Source organism: Macaca thibetana, chromosome 9 (genome assembly GCF_024542745.1).
Source record: "Macaca thibetana thibetana isolate TM-01 chromosome 9, ASM2454274v1, whole genome shotgun sequence".
NCBI lineage: Eukaryota > Metazoa > Chordata > Mammalia > Primates > Cercopithecidae > Macaca > Macaca thibetana.
This window is the reverse complement of record NC_065586.1, coordinates 61,884,822-61,901,756: the sequence shown is the minus strand read 5'-3', so window position 1 is coordinate 61,901,756 and position 16,935 is coordinate 61,884,822. Positions and strand designations below refer to the sequence as shown.

General features: G+C 50.3%; 2 protein-coding genes across 5 annotated transcripts in view; one reads left to right on the top strand and one right to left on the bottom strand.

Annotated features, from left to right (window-relative positions):
* Positions 1-16,935, bottom strand: part of PCBD1 (pterin-4 alpha-carbinolamine dehydratase 1) — a 1,172,580-nt gene that overhangs the window by 690,376 nt on the left and 465,269 nt on the right. The window lies entirely within an intron of this gene.
* LOC126962500 (cadherin-23-like) overlaps positions 1-16,935 on the top strand; it is a 340,014-nt gene that overhangs the window by 156,546 nt on the left and 166,533 nt on the right. The window contains 1 exon segment of the mRNA XM_050803593.1: positions 14,378-14,572. Coding sequence (XP_050659550.1) covers positions 14,378-14,572 — 195 coding nt within the window.

Below are 16,935 nucleotides of genomic sequence, written 5' to 3'. Positions count from 1 at the left end.
GACTGTGCCCCGCAGTCCTGGCACATGGCAAGCACCCATAGCCGGCCGTGGAGTATTTTAACCTGTGCTTAGTCTACATGAGAGTGTCATGTGTCTCACTGGAAAGTGAGGCTCTGAAAAAACAAAAAAACAAACAGGAAAGGGAGGGAGAAATGCTTTCACTGATTTTCACTTCAGAACACACTGCCTTTTTATATTCTGAGGATGGTCCCAGAGCAAAGGGGCTGGCGTGGAACTAGAGTGGCTTGGGTTTGAGGAAGGACTCACAACTGAGCAGAAAGGGAGTGCGGAGTGATTTGGTCTGCCCCGTCATTGAATGGACAAGGACCCAAAAGCCAAAAAGCTTTGATTCTTGTCCGGGATCACACAGGGGACCCTGGTCCAGGGTCTTCTGTCCCCCATCCAGGGCTCTTTCTTCCACCCAATGCTGCTTCCCTCCAGGTTAAGAATACTGTGTGTTTGGGAAACCACGTTACATTCATGTTAGGGCAAGGTAGGGGACATCAGGGAGTCAGCACTAACATGGGCACCTGCAGTGAGAACTCTACCCCAGGGACCGTCTGTGTGACTACCATCCAGTACCCCCACCCCCAACTGCAGCTTTTTCATCTGTAAGACAGGGTTCCTGGGCTAGGGCAGTGCTTCCCCACCTTGGCTGTACATGAGAACTTGATGGGAATTTAAAAGATACAGAGGCAGGGACGGGGCCCCAGCACCGATATTTTTAAAAAGCTCCCCAGGTGATTCTAATATGCAGCCAGGGGTGTGAACCATTGGAATAGACATTGGAATAGGATCATTCGGTCTTTCTTCATCGATTGAAGCTTAAGCCATTTCCCCAAGGTCCCCAGAGCCCAGTGACTTTCTGCAATTGCCCTCTCCCTGCCTGGGTCCAGTGCCCCCCAATCTCCCCACACCCCCAGCTCTCACCACCCCTCAGCTCCCCTGCAGCCCGGTGCAAACCTTCCCCAGCTCTGTCGGCCCTTAAGCCCTGGGGAACCAAGTGACAGGTTCTGCTTATCACATCACACCGCCTGAAGGGCCAGCAGCTGTAGCCTCAGGATTGGAGAGGCAGAAACCGCACCAGGCCTACCCCACCATACTTATGCCTGCCCAGGCCTCTGCTCCCCGCTTCACCCACTCCTTCAGTATGCACACCCACCCAGGCTGGGGACAGAGGGACAGGGGTGGGAGGAGTCCAAGGGGCAGGGGAGGAGAGACAGCAAGAGTGCCTGCTTTGCTGGAGCTGTCTTCTTATTCAGAATCCATTTGTTAGGCGCAGCGTCCCATAGATGTAAGGCCCGCCCTGAGGAGATTTGCATATTTATTTTGTTTAACATGATTCATCATCATGCAAGGGAATGAATTTGGGGGCAGGGAGATGGAGCCCCATTTGTGAGCAGGACATCTGGGTACAAAGAGCTCAGGGCAGTGTTAGAGGCTTTTGCACACCCAGAGTGGTCCCCTTTGGGATGGAGGTGGGGGACATGTGATCCCCAGAGGGTTCCCTGGGAGTTTTCTCTCTGCTGAGGGCAGAGCAGGGACCTCAGCCTTTAGAACCTTCCCCTCCCTTTCCAGACCTTCCCACCATAAGTAACATCTGCAAAGCACCTTACAGTTTACTGACCCTTGTCTATGCACATCTCCACCTTAACCCTCACACAGCCCCATGAGGTAATAGCTTTACGACAGAACCAGAGATTTGCTGAGCACCCATTATGCACTAATCACTTTACACACTTTGTCTCCCATAAGCCTCACTATAACTCCATGAAGCAGGTTTCTTTTTTTGCTTTTTGTTTTTCGAGACAGGGTCTCACTCTGTGGCCCAGGCTGGAGTGCAGCAGTACAATCACAGCTCACTGCAGCCTCAATGTCCTGGGCTCAAGCATTCTTCCCACCTTTGAGTCCCAAGTAGCTGGAACCACAGGTGCACACCACCATACTGGACTAATTTTTTCTTTTTCTTTTTTTTTTTTTCTTTTTTTTTGGTAGAGATGGTCTCACTATGTTGACCAGGCTGGTCTCTAACTCCTGGGCTCTAGCAATCCTCCCACCTCAGCTTCCCAAAGTGCTCTTTTTCTTATTTTAAAAAAATTCCAGGAGGCTCCTTGCATCCCTCAGTCACCACTTTTCAGACTCTACCAAGCCTCAAGGTTACTGCATGCCTCCAGCCCCTGCAGCCCTGGGTTCAGAGACAGTGCCCTGGAACGTGATGGCCCAGCTTCTGGACTGCAGGCTAGCTTTTTAGACAGGACTCTTCTTATAGATCACATCGTATCATTCCCCGGATTTTTCTCTTGAAGTTTTTTGCCTCTGCAGAAAGTTGTGAGAATTTTTTTTTTTTTTTTTTTTTGGCCTTTGATTTTTCAAAACATGTTTCCATAGTTAATTCATTTTATCTCCACCCCAGCTCTATATAGAAGATAGTATAGGGATTACTATACCCATTTCCTGGATGGAAACACTGAGGCATCAGATGTTTATGTTGACATTGCATAGCAACAGAGAAGGAAGTCGGGAAGATTGTTTTTGGAGAGCTGTCGGACTGTGACGCAGTCTGGGGCAGTTGTTTCCGGGATTTTCCTAATCAGGCCAGTGTGCGTAGAGAGGAATATGGGCACCACACGGATCCTTCCTGGTCTCCAGAAGCTTGTTTCCAAGTCCCTACTTGAGGGTAGGAGGGTATGAGGCTTCCAGCAGCCAATCAGACCAATCACTCTGGCCAGGGAGGGGTATGAGATGATGACTCTAAATAGCTAAGAACTGGATTTCCCAACTCATACCTTTATTCTTGGTTTCCTTCCATTTCATGGAGAGGAAAACAGAAGCCCAGCCCATGAGGGAGGGGGTGGTACCTGGTACATGCCGCCTCGTGTTAAAAGCAGATATCCTGGGTGCTGGGGCCAGGGCGGGCACCAGGGCTGCACCGTCATCATGGCCCTTCCTGTTCCCTTTTTCTTTGCACACAGCCCTTAGCCAACTGCTGGGAATGGAAATAGTGTTCTTTATAATGTGAAATTATTTCTTCCTTAGTGTTTCAGCCTATAGTGTCACTGTTATGAACTTTGGTGCCACTTTGACTCTTGATCCTTTGTATGTGGTCCAGCCGTCCGTCCCTGATGCATGCTGCCCTCTGCTGCCATGTGCTCTCTCCCTCTGCTCCTGCTGGTTTGCAAGTGAGAGGGTGCGGGGGGAGCCTGGAGGAGGCAGGTGCAGGGATGGCCCTGGAATGTTGTCAGTGATGGCAGGTGGCACTGGGGGATCTCCAAATTCTACTGTCATTCATTCTACAGGAAGGTCATTGGGTTGGAGTCAAGGGTAAGGAAATTTGCCTTGGAGCTCCTTAGTCTCTGAATAGGAAGGAGCTAGGGCCATTTCATGCTTGGGTATCACACTTGGCCTTGAAAGTCAAGCTCCTGAGAAGAAGTGGGGGAGGCCCCAGATGTCCCTCTGATGAGACTCCACCTAGCCCTGCGTGTCCCACATGTGTGCATGGGGTGAGGGGGAGGGTGTCTCACCCCAGACCCAGGCATGTGTGCTAGAAGCCTGGGTGGAGCCAACAACCTGTTCTAAGGGAGGGAGTGTCAGTCACTGGGTGGTGATGTCTGACCTCTGCCCTCTAGGGGAAATATCCAAAGGAACGCAGGTCGGAAAGACAGAGGCACCATGAGCACGGACCTGGGAGGGGACTATGCTTTGGGGCTGGCACGTGGAACAGTTGAACTGAAATCGAGGCCCCAGTGGAGCAGCAGTGAAAGAGGAGTTTAAAGAGAGAAGGTTTGATGAGACTATGGTGACGGTCAAGGTCTGGGAGACTTTGCCTTGGAGCACATGATGGTGTTTTTGGGGAAAATGAGATGCTGGATGAGTGCTTTAGGGCAGGGACTTTCAGGAGCCATTATAGGGGGCAGAGTTGAAAGGGAGGAGGCAGCTGGGCACCATGGCTCATGCCCATAATCCCAGCACTTTGGGAGGCCAAGGCGAGCAGATCACTTGAGGCCAGGAGTTCGAGACCGGCCTGGCCAACATGGTGAAACCCTGTCTCTACTAAAAATACAAAAATTAGCTGGGCATGGTGACGCAAGACTGTAATCCCAGCTACTGGGGAGGCTGAGGCAGGAGAATTGCTTGAACCCGGGAGGCGGAGGTTCATGCCATTGCATTCCAGCCTGAGTGACAGAGCGAGACTCGGTCTCAAAAAGAAAAAGAAAAAGAAACGGAGGAGGACACTCGGTGGTACAGCCATAGGGAAATACTGTTTTTAATTTTGATATTAACTTTTATCGAACGAATATACGTATGAATTTAAAAGTCAAATAGTACAGCTCAGCTTATAATAAAAGCAGCAGACCCTGATTCATTCTTTACCACTCCTGCTTCCCACCCTGAGAGAATCTCATTCAATTTCTAATATTCTAAATCACATGCTTATACATTGTTTTAGTTTTGAATATTATCTATTGATTTCCACCTATGAAGGATGAGAATTTCACTTTTACACCATCCTCTACCTTAGCTATACACACACACTGGAGCATGCACCCTACTGTTAACATTCACTACACCCTACTCTTAACGTATGTGCACCCTACACAAACATCCTACTCTTAAATTTCACTACGTCCTACTTGTAACATACATACACCCTACATAAACACCCTTCTCTTAACATTCACTATCCATCTCTAAACATAATTATATTTCTCTTTTTAGCTAAAACATCATTTAGTGTACACAGTATTATGATTATGTAAATGTTATTCACAGCTGAGCCACATAATATACTGTAATTATATTTCCTCTTTTATTTTTCCTAGAATTAATAGTCACTTCTTTTTTTGTTTCTTAGTGTTCCTTAATGCTTGATGTAGGGAGCCTCTCAGCATATCCAAAGTATATTGAATTTTTAAAATTTGATTTGCATTTTTCTTAACAACATTCTCCCTGGAGTGTCCACCCTCCTGTCTCAACCTGGACCAGCTGTGCTCTGACTTGTGTGGTGTTCTGGAGGCTTGATGTGGGGTGAGCGTTGGGGAGGAAAAGAGTCACTCTGAGAAATCTGTTGTCTTTCTCCTCTATTAGATCCTGTTTCATGAATGTCATATTTTCCTCTTTCTTGGTTTACACCCTCATTATGATGAGGTATACTCTTCAGTAATTTTCAGAAAGAAGCATTCATGGGAATTTTTTTCCACTTCATCTGAACAATATGTTCATGCTATGCTTTTGTTTGTTGATAGTTTGGCTGCATATAGAATTCTGGAATGGAAATAGTGTTCTTTGTAATGTGAAATTCTTTCTTCCTTAGTGTTTCAGCCTATAGTGTCACTGTTATGAACTTTGGTGCGACTTTGACTCTTGATCCTTTGTATGTGGCCTTTTGTTTTCTCTCTGAAAGTTTCAGGATTTTAAAAAAATAATCAATGTTTTTGAAACTTCATGGTTTTATGTCTCAGTATAAGTCTTTCTTCTGAACACATAGTTGTCTCTCTCAATCTGGAAACATGTCCTTCAGATCTGGGAGATTTTCTTCTGTTACTTTTTGAATGATTTCTTCCTCTTCATTTACTCTTTTTTTTTTAACTTATTTTATTTATTTATTTATTTATTTATTTATTTATTTATTTATTTATTAAGACAGAGTCTCACTCTGTCACCCAGGCTGGAGTGTAATGGTGTGATCTTGGCTCACTGCAACGTCCGCCTCCTGGGTTCAAGCGTTTCTCCTGCCTCAGCCTCCCGAGTAGCTGGGGTTATAGGCACCCGCTACCACGCCCAGCTAATTTTTCATATTTTTAGTAGGGATGGGGGTTTTGCCATGTTAACCAGGCTGGTCTCAAACTCCTGACCTCAGGTGATCCACCTGCCTCGGCCTCCCAAAGTGCTGGAATTACAGGCATGAGCCACCATGCCTGACCTGTATTTTTTTTCCTCTGGAATTCCTGTTAGTTGGAATGTTGGATCTTCTGAACTGCTCCTCTAATTTTCTTACTTTTCTCTCCCATTTCCTCTCTTTGAATTTGTTTCTACTGGGGAAATTTCTTTATCTTCCAACTCTTCTGTTGAGTTTTTAAATTTCTACTGGGCCTTTTTTCCTCTTGGAATATTCTTTTTCCAAAGATGTTGTGTCTTGTCTCTCTGAGGATGTTAAAGATGCTTATTGTTGTTACTCCTTTTTACTGTTTTTTCCCCACTCTGTCTTTCACATTAGAGGCTATTCTCAAATGTTTAGTGATCCTTAGTTGTCTCTTCATATGTACAGGTGAGTTCGCACGTAGCTGCCTGGAAGTTTGCTGTGTATGTGTGGAGCAGGGCACGGTTGGGACTGCTTGTTCACCAGTGGGCTCCATTATGGAATGATTGGAGGAGGACCTGGCTATTCTTTCGAGGGATCTACAACATGTCAATGTTCGTGTTTTCTCTCTTGCACCAGTTCTCCTTTTTACTGCCTGGAGGCTTCAGGAGGCTGAATGGCTAAAGAGACCTGATGAGGGATGGGATTTGTGGGGAAGGTACAGATTTCCTCCTAACCTCCCTGTTTTCAGTGCCTGGTTCAGCTTCCAGCCATGAGTCCAGAGCTTAACTAACTCAGACCCTCTAGAAAGTAAATCTCACATTTTGTGCAAGAGTTGGGGAAGGGATCTGGGAGTCTAACCACTCTTTTTAAAGCTGTCCAGCCTCACCCCATTCCCTCCCACTCAGCATCACCTGCTGTCTCCAAGTCCCGAGCTTTTCCAGTGTTCCGAGACACAGGCCTGAGCTTCAGCTCGCCCATCTCCTCAGGCAGTTATAACTGGCCCATCTGTTGCCAGTTTCCAGAATTTTGTTGACATATCTCATCTGCTGTTGTTTCCTCTCCTGTTCTTTTTGCCCTTGTGGATTTATGCATTTTTAATTCCTTTATTGTCATTTTGGTGAGGGGCTGGGACAAAAACAGAAATAAATGGATGTGTTCAATCTGCCATGTTTACCACAAAATCCTGATTCTTTTAAAACATTTATTGAATGCCTTCTATGCACAAGTGACAGTGCCAGGACTAAAGAGGTGGCCAAGGTAAATAACAAAAAGGAAGAGGAGGGTGAAGAGTGGGAGTCGGGAAAGAGAGGAGGTCCGGTATGGCTGCAGCAGGTCAGGAGGGCCATTCAGTAAGCACTTTGATGAGTGTCTTCCAGGGATTCCAAAAAGCCAGTACACAGCTGGAGGCTGCGAAGGAGGGACTCTGAGGAGGGACTTGGAGATGGGAGGGTGCTGGGCTGGCTCTGGAGGAGACCAGAACAGCTGGGGAGACCAACCTAGGCCCAGAGAGATGTCCTCGAGCCATGTCAGGGTGTGAGTGACTTAGGACCCAGCCCACAGAGCTGGCAGCCCACCCCGGCTCTCAGAGCATACCTGGCACCTTTTAGATCCAGTACATTTCACCCAAAAGAGCAGATACTGGTAGAAAGAAGAGATGGCGCCAAATTATTGCTCCCCGATTCCTCCAGATAGAGATGCCAGAGTACGGGTACACATGGGTTTGTGCACACACATGTGCCCCTCCCTGACCAGAGTGGGGCTCCCTGAGATATGTGTTGATGCCCCGTGGGCACTCGCCCCTCCTGCTTCTCTCCCCTGTACTGTCCTCTGTGGACCTTGTCCTCCTGCGCTCAAGTGCCTTCTTGCTTATTTGAGAAAGAAGCATAGCCCACCTCTCCCATAGACCCCATTTCTCCTCCGTCACTGCTCCCCCATAAGCTGGAATGCCACAAACCCCCATATTTGGGAGTGACATCCTCCCGAAGCATCCCAGTAGGCCTCCAGAATCACCAGTGAAGAGGCACCTGCTTTAGCGTCCAACAGAAACTGAAGTGCAGTTTCTCCTCTGCCCCAGGAGCCCATGTTCAGAAAGTTCCTTGCCTCCGACTTGAATTCTTCTTGTTCCAATGGGAGCCCCTTTCCTTATTCTCAGTGGAAGTGTGCAATTTCGGAGTGCCCGCCTTCCTTCCGAAACTCTTTTTAGGCTAAAGCTCCCACCAATCCTCTGTTCTCTTACCTAGAGGCCTCTTCAGCTGCCACTCTCACCCGCAGCCCTTCCAGACCAGGAAGTCCCACTTAGGAAGGGGCCCTGAGCCCACTCTCCATCGTTATCTCTGGAATCCTGAGGTCTGGTCACAGAAAGGTGACCCGACTTTGAATCCTGATTCCACCACTTACAATCTGTGTGACCTTGCACAAGTGGCTTCATTTCTCTGACCTTACATTTTCCCCATCTGGGAAAAGGAAGCAGGGAGTGAAGGTGCGTAAAAATGCAGCCAAGGGCAGAGGACAGAGGGGCAGAATCCCAGTAACCCCTCTCCCCGCCCCACCCCAGCCCCACCCCAGCCCCAGCAGGCAGCAGCCCAGCCTCTGAGCAGCACAGGAGGCTCTGTTACCAGCTCTGATCCACCGAGGCGCCTGCACCTTGTCAGAACTCCATCTGTCAGGAATTTATTACTAATGCATTTTATAACAGGCTCTATAATAAGATATTAAAGACTGTAGCGGCATCTAGCAAGCATTCCATAAATATTAATAACGCCTTTAGAGATGGCACCTACGGTGGAAATGGTAGGGCTTTTTGCCAAAGTTTGATCAAGGGTACAGCATAAGTCTTACAGGGGGTGAAGGGAGTAGGTGCACCCCAAAGGTGAGAGGGTGTGGCATCCTTCTTTTCTCTCTCTCTCCTATCTTCCTTTCTCTTGCTGCTTAATGTTTGTACGTCTTTTCCTGTGTTCATAACTTTTCCTCTAGAATGTCTCTTTTTATTTTCCTGTTTCAGTTAGTTCCTTTCTCCCCAAGTTTCCTTTCCTCCCTTTTCTCTTGCAAATTCTCTTTCCTCTTCATTCTGTCTTCACTCTGGCCCTCAGTCCTGCCCCTCTTACTGTTCTCACCGCATTTTCCTCTGTGTTCCTGTGCTCTCCCTTCTCCCTGCCCCTCCTCCCTGCCCCCATTTCTTTACTGTTCTCTCTGTCTGGTTCCTCCTTCCTGCCTCTCTGCCCCTCTCCCTGTGGCCTTTTCTCCCTCGCTGCACGCGCTCCCTCACCCTGTTCCAGTGAGCACCCGAGCCACCTCTGGAGAGGCCTGGAGTGTAATGTAACTCACACTGCATGTGAGAAGTGAGCTATTTATCATTATTATTAACGAACAAGATCCTTTGCACGGCAGAACTTTCCCAGAGTCTATTCCCTTGTCACCCCAGGAGTAGCAAAAAGATTTATTTGTCTCTGAATTGCACAGGGTGGCCCATTTACAGCAGGTCCATCAGAAGTGATATGGAGCTTAAATGGGAACTGGAAGAGGCAGGACCTGCCCTGCCTGCGACCTGCATGGTGTGGGTCACTTGGTGAGAGAGACAACCTGGCAGGTGCAATAATTTTGAAGGGGATAATGCCTAGACGTGCTCCCTGGTCCCCTGAAGGCATGGGTGTACATTTGGGGATACTTCCTTTGAAATGGCCCAGAAGCCGTAAGGGTGGGCCGTAAAGGTGGGACCAGGCATGGGGGGTACCATGAAGGAAGGGAGGAGGGAAGCAGGGGTGGGGCAGAGAAGTGGGTCAAGAGGCCTCCCTCAGAAGTAGAAGTGATCATGCCCCGTGGGGTCTTTCTTCCAAAGACCACGGCTGCTCCCTTCCAGCAAGAAGGTGGACCCAGGGCCGGTCTCCACAATGGAGGTGTGGGGAGAAGCTGCCCTGGAAAGGAGAGACCCAACCCCCAGCTGAAACAGGCCTCTTGGTGCTGCTTCTTACAACTCCAGCCCATGCAGTCCCAACCCCAGACACCACCGAGCCCCAACCCCAGACACCAGAGCGACACCTTCCACTCTTTCTCCTTGTCCTCAGATGGCAAAGCCTGGCCCTGCCGAGCATCTCTCTTCAAGGCCTGTCCTGGCTGACTATGTCAAGTCCATGATCAGGCCATCCCCTGCCCATCCGGCCACCTCCCCATGCACATGCTGATAATTGCCTGCAACCTGGATTTGCATGTTAATAGGAGTGTCTGGGGACAGTTAAAATGAAGAGGGAGCTGGCATTTACCCGGGCCCTTTTATTCTTCTCTCCATTGTAACCTCCAGCCTCGTGTGGCAGGCACTGCGCCCTCATTAGCAGTCCTGCAGCAGCGACCTGGCACTTTGCTTGCTGCGGGCGCTAAAGAGGTAGAATCCCATCAGCAGAGGGTCTGGGTGAGCCTGGGGTAGAGCCGTGGAAATGAGGAGGCCCTGCCCATGGCTGGGCATGCTCTGGGGGCAGGAGCAAGGAGCTGAGACCCATGCAAGCCAGTGTGAGCAAGTGGGGTGCCCACAGAAAGGACAGCACAGGCAGGTCATAGCACTGCAGCCACAGGCAGGAGACAAAGTCAGTGGGGCCTGGGACAGCCATGGTAGGAGGCTCTTGGAGGCCCTCGTTTCTGTGTTGTCTCCTGCACTGTGTTCTGCTCCGCTCACTGCAGGTGGGCTTCCTCTGACTGCCCGTGGCATCTCTGCCACCCTGTAACTGTGGCTTGTGTGTGGCTTTCGGCCTGTCATGGTGCTCACTCCAGACAGATAATAAAGATCTTTCTTTTCAGATTCTCAGAGAAAATTGATTTAATTTCTCAGGCCCCACCTGATTGATGTGGCCTGGGTCCGAAGTTACTTGGAAGAAATGAGAGTGCCTAGACCCATCATCTAGAGCAGAGCTGTGGTCATGAGGAGCAACTGTTCTTGGAAGGAGGGTGGGCGGGGAGGCAGCGGTTGGCATCTCTTTGGGTGAGGTGGACAGAGCACTCTGTATGAGTCAAGACACCCGATTTCCACTCATGGACTCTGCCATGATCCACCTGTGAGGCCTGGAGCAAGGCACGCCCCCATCTGGGCTCATTTTCACATCTGTAGTCCATCCTAGGAAATGGAGAGGCTGGACTGGATGACCCCAAGGTTCCTTCCAGCTCCTGCATTCCAGCCATCCAGGGTGGTGTATGGTCAGGACTGGCTTCCTCCCAGGCCCCCAGGTGCCCCTCTCACCCCTGCTTCAGATCCCACCCCTCCCCTCACAGGCTCTCAAGCCCATTGTGGAGGGTCTGCTGGGGCTCTTCCATCCTTATCTTGTCTTCAGCAGCCAGGATCCAATCAGCGGAGATGTTCTCTTTGTGAATTTTAAGGTGCCCATTTGTCCCAAGTTCATGGTGAAGAGATTCGTTGACTGTTTACACTATTTATAATACTTCCCCCTTTATGTGGGGCTCATCTCACCCTGCCTGTAATGGTATTTTATTACTATAGTAATAAGCGCAATGACCATTTATTGAATATTGCTCAATGTTGCTGTGTATCTGGCCCAGGGAGACTCTCTTTTTTTCACACTTTATCTCATATAATTCTTTTGTTTGTTTGTTTGTTTGTTTGAGACAGAGTCTTGCTCTGTCACCCAGGCTGGAGTGCAGTGGCATGATCCCGGCTCACTGCAACCTCCACCTTCTGGGTTCAAGCCATTCTGCTGCCTCAGCCTCCCCAGTGGCTGGGATTACAGGCATGCACCACCATACCCAGCTAATTTTTGTATTTTTGGTAGAAACAGGGTTTCACCATGTTGGCCAGCCTAGTGTCGAACTCTTGGGTAGGAGCTGCTAACAGCTCCATTTTACAGATGAGGAAACTGAGGCCAAAAAGAAGTTTAACAGCATATGTCTGTAATCTCCCAGGGGAAAAGTCCAGACTCAAAGTTAGGGAGTCTAACTCAGAATTCATGCTCTGAGCCACCAGGTGTCACTCCCTGTAGCCTAAACCCAGATGCACCTGGCCCCATAAAGCAAATCTGCTTGTGTTGAGTCTGCAGATCTGTGTGCACGTCTGTGCATTTTCCATGGAACAGCAGCTGGGTGCTCGGAGAAGCCCCCAGTGTATGTGCTGATGAGCGCCCCTTCTTCCCCCCATCTACTTCCCTGATAGAACGTGGTGCCCAGGACCTGAAATGCAGGAAGTCAGCATTCTTTTCTCTCCAATAGTTTGTCCCTTCTAAGCATATGAATGGCTCCTTGCCAGGCCCATTTAAAACCTTCTCTAAGTTATGCAGAAATTAAATGGGTTTTCACCGCAGGGCATGAAACATAATCCAAGAAGGTCAGATGTGGAGACCATCACTTCTTTTTCCCCTTTTCCACCATTTCCTGAATCTTGCTTTTAAATTTTCTGATCAGATGCAGGAGGATCAGAGAGGCTTCCCCCAGGACCATGCGGTATGGACAGTCAAATGTCCTCGCCTCCCCGAGACAGGGAGCTGGAGAGCTGACATCTCACGGGAGCCATCCCTCTCCTGTGGGCGCCAGCTTCATCCAGAGTGGTTTAAGTAGACTGGCCGAGTGCTCTGAAGTGAGGGCTGGCTGTTTTGGTGGTTGTTGTTGTTATTGTTGTTGTTGTTACATATTTGGTAGAATTCACCAGTGAAGCTGTTGAGTCCTGTGCTTTTCTTCGTTGGAAGATTTTTTATTACCAAATCAAATAAACATAAAAGCATAATGTTGAATTAAAAAGCAAGTTTCAGAGTGATCTATTTGTATATGAAAACCATCTATTTACAAACACCCATGAAACAGTATCTTATATTATTCATGGCTAGATATAGATACATATGAAGTATAAAAACAGACTTTCACACAAGGGGCTGGCAGCTCTGAAATCAGAATGTGGTCATCCTTTCTTGTGGCAGGAACCGTGGGCCCCCATGAAGTGTTTCATTCTGGATTCATGGGACTGGCTCTGGCACTTACGTGTGATCTAGAGAGAGAGAGGGCAGGACAGAGAACTGTGGGTTAGCTGAGAACCTCAGAAAGATCTCCTCAAGTGGGAGGAGAGGTGGAAATAAGGGATGCTAAGGTACCCAGGGCTTAGCAACAGGGGAAAGTTCTACCCCTAGGGCTGAAGGGAGAAGGAGAGGAACATAGTGTTATCAGAGCCCACTGAGAGTTGGGGCTGGGGAGGAGAGCCTGCTGGGGTAGAGCTGGAGGGGATAGAGGAAGTAAGACCCCAAACTCTTTCTCTTCCTGCTCTGGGAGCTCCTACCAGAACTTCCCATTGGCAGAACCCGACTGGAAGCCAGCCAGCAAGAGAGCCTGGAGATGCAATCCACTGAGGGACCGGGGATTGGGGAAAGGCAAAACTGGGTGGATCATGGGGCCAGGGGGGTGGGTAGACAGGGAATGCCCTGGATGGTACTGTTGATATCAGTGCTTCTTGACACCTCCCTACCCCACCCTTGAAGGTGCCCTTGTCTGTGCCCCTCTAGGTTTCCAGAAATTAAAATCACAGCTACTGTCTTCTCAGCACTTATGTGCTGGAATGTTTACACTCATGAGCTTGTGTATTCTTCACACTAACCCTATGAGATATGATTAGCTTCAGTGTACAGTGAAGGGATTAAGGATCAGAGAGATTATGTATTTAACCCAAAGACACACAGCGAGGCTGGGATTCCAACAAATGGTCTGTCCATCCCTGAAACTCTAGCACTTGTCTGCTTTGCCCCCTTGCAGACTTCATTCTGTTTTGGAGGGAATGAGCATCTTCCAAGCAGCTGAATTAGGATGGGTAAACCTAGCAAAGGAAAAGCACATTCAGATGTCCAGAGGTGTGAGGGAGGCTGCTGGGTTCAAGAAGTACAAATAGCTCCATTCCCCTAGGAAATAAAATGTGAAGGGGGAAACAGGGATGGACGACAAGGATCTGTGTTCTATGCAAAGGGCACTGGGGAGTCACGGATGGGGAGGAGGAGAGGGGTGTCCTGCATCTGCCTCCTGTCCCCAGTGGACAGAGTGGCTGGAACAGGCAGGACGTGAGCCTGCCCATTCAGGTTGACACTTGTCTGCTCATGGGGGCAAATCCACAAACCCAGGAAGAACCTTCAGCAGCCCCATGGCATTGTTCTCCGCAGGCCCTTTCCAGCCTGACCCGGGGCCCTGTGAAGAGCACCCCTATATTAAGTGCATGGTCTGTCTGTGAAGGGCTGCCAGGAGGGAGGCTTGAGGTTGGTCCCCAGAAAGGAAGCCTGCAGCTTGGGCAGCCAAGGGGCATTTGACAGAGGAAGCGAAACCACCAAGAAACAGGTTTGGGGACCATAAGACCCTCATCAAGAACTCCAGGATCAGCAGATCATCTTTGGAACTGGTGCTGTTTACAGCCACCAGGAGGCCATCAAAAAATGAAGAAGAAGGAAAAAAAAAAGATACTGCATTTTAAATGTTTGGGCCCCTCCTAGAATGAAAATGACAAGGCCTCGGGTCTGGTCGGCTGAGGGATGTAGAGAATGGGCTTTGGGGGACTCGGCTCTGATGGCACAGCTGCTCCGCGCTGGCTCACCCTTGTACTTGCTTTGCTCTCACCCCCAGAATACACCGGTGGGGACGCCCATCTTCATCGTGAATGCCACAGATCCCGACTTGGGGGCAGGGGGCAGCGTCCTCTATTCCTTCCAGCCCCCCTCCCAATTCTTCGCCATTGACAGTGCCCGCGGTATCGTCACAGTGATCCGGGAGCTGGACTACGAGACCACACAGGCCTACCAGCTCACGGTCAACGCCACGGTGAGTCTCCACGCTGGGGCCCCGGCAGTTCCAGCTGCCTCTTCCCACCCTGGAAGAGAGCAATGGGGCATTCCAGTGGGACACTGACCCAGTGGCACACACTCGAGGATCTGTAATAACAATAGTGGTGACAGTCATGATAGAAATGAGGCTGGCATTGCTGAGGCTTCGTGCTGTGTCCCTGGCACCGGGCTGAGCATTTGAAGGGACTTTAAACCTCAAGCATCCCTATGTCATAAGTATTGTTAAGATGCCCATTTTGCAGATGAGAAAACTGAGGCACAGGAGCAATTCAGTGACTTTCGATGGTCACCCAGGAGCCTGACTCCGGCTCGGGTAACCTCCTTGAGACATTCTTAGTGCAGGGCGCCTCTTGCTCTCTGGGACACAGGACAGAGGTGTTCACCCAGCTGTGTCCTGACACCGTCCAACATGCAGGGCCCAGAGGAGTTCAGGCATCCTGGCTCTACTCTACAGAGTGGTGTCCTTCCACAGCATTCCTCTGTGCCAAGCACATTGCTGGCCCCTGCGAATTCCAAGATGAGCGAGTCAAGGGCAGAAGGCAGGAGAGGGTAATTATCCCATCAGATGGCTGACTCTGCTGAGAGTCACACAGCCCATGAGTAGTGGGGGAGCAAGAACCCAAGCCCAGGTTGTCCACCTCTCAGTCCAGTGCCCTGACCACCGTGCCGCATGGCTAGACATCTCCAGGTCTCAAGAACATTGCAGCATGCCCTTTGCGCCGGCTGTTTGGGAGATCCTGGGGAATAGGCAAGCCACACTCTAAATAGGGTCCTCCCCCTACCCGTCCCCTCTCCCTGCTCCCAGCTGCTACGTCGGGGCATAGCTGGAGCCATCAGTTGGCAACAGAGCCATAAGCTGGCCTGTTGTCCCTTAGATTCTGTTGACAAAGCTTGTGCCAAGAGCAAAAACACATGGGAATCCCTCTCACCCCTCCAGGTCCCATCTGCCTGACACACAGCATCCACTCCTGACTCACATAGCTGTCGAGGGGGCTGCAGGCAGTGCTGGGGGCTCTCCGTGGCAGGTCACAGGCTGCAGATCCAAGGCTCTGGATCTGGACCGGGTTGAGAATCCAGTTTTGAAAGATGGGGTGCCCCAAGGCTTGGCCAAGATGCAGAGAAAGGCCTCAAGAGCTAGGAAATGCAAACTTCTTGTTTGTCTCTGGCCCAGTGGCTGTGAGGGAGGTCACTGCAGGTGACACTCACATTCTTTTCTTCTCCCCTGGTTAAGTGTTAGTTGCCTGGGAGGAGCTGTGTGCTACTGTTTGTAAAACTGACTTCGGGGGTCAAGAGGACGTGCAAGCCCAGGATTTGCTTTTTGTGCACATTCGCCTGCACCTTGCACGCAGCCCGGCACCCACACATGCACTGCCCCTCCACCGCACTGTTTGCACACACCAGGGCCCGGAAACACACAGATGCTTGCCCGCTGTCGGATAATTTCCATCCACCATAAAAATGGCTTTGGACCGTGGGGAATAGACCAGAGCTGGGCACAGGCAAGAATGTGGGTGGCGGGGCCTATCCGGAGGCCTGGGCTCAAGCTGGGATGATGAATACAGTTAAATTGCCATTACTCTCCCAGAAATCATGCTTGGAAGCAGCAGAACGGGAGGGGCCCTAGAAGTCCCTCTCTAGATGGCTTCCCCCTTGCTTCTGGAGAAGCTGACACCAAGTCCTTCTCAGGGCTGGCGCTGGGCCCTTGGCTGCTAAGCCCTTCCCCAAGGAAGGAGATTCTCGTGCCTGGCATTACAGGCAACAGTGTGAGTTCCCAGCCACCGCTGAGCAGGTACCAGGATGGGGAAATTGAGGCATCCTCTGGGAACAAGCTGCTGACAACCATGGACCCCAGAGTCACAGCTGGGAGCCTGGCAGGATCCCTCCCCTTTCCCCACCACAGAGTCCAGAGTGGGCTGGGCAGGGGCATTTGTGGCATGAGCAGGACTGCAGCCACAGGTATGGGACAGAGAGGGCCTGTGCCAGGCTAGACAAAAGCCAGCTGCCTGAAAAAGCCTGGTTATGGCAAATCAGAGCCGATGGCATCCCCTGTCCAAGAGGTCAGGGGACTTGTTTTGAGCCTCTCCACTCTAGTCCTGGGTGCCTGGTGGTCATTCAGGTCCCTGGCTGGGAGCTCTCCCCATGGGCAGTGCCCAAGCCTGCAGTGCGGGCTCTGGTCCTGGAGCCTGAGAGCCTGCCCCCCGAGAACCTCTCTGCTTACCTCCTGCTTCCAGACCTTCCCCTCCCTTGCAGTACGCACTCCCATCCCTGAAGGCCCCCCCCGACCCTCTCCTTGGCTGTCCCTGAGGATTCCTAAAGACAACCAGCCCTCCCTTCTCCTAG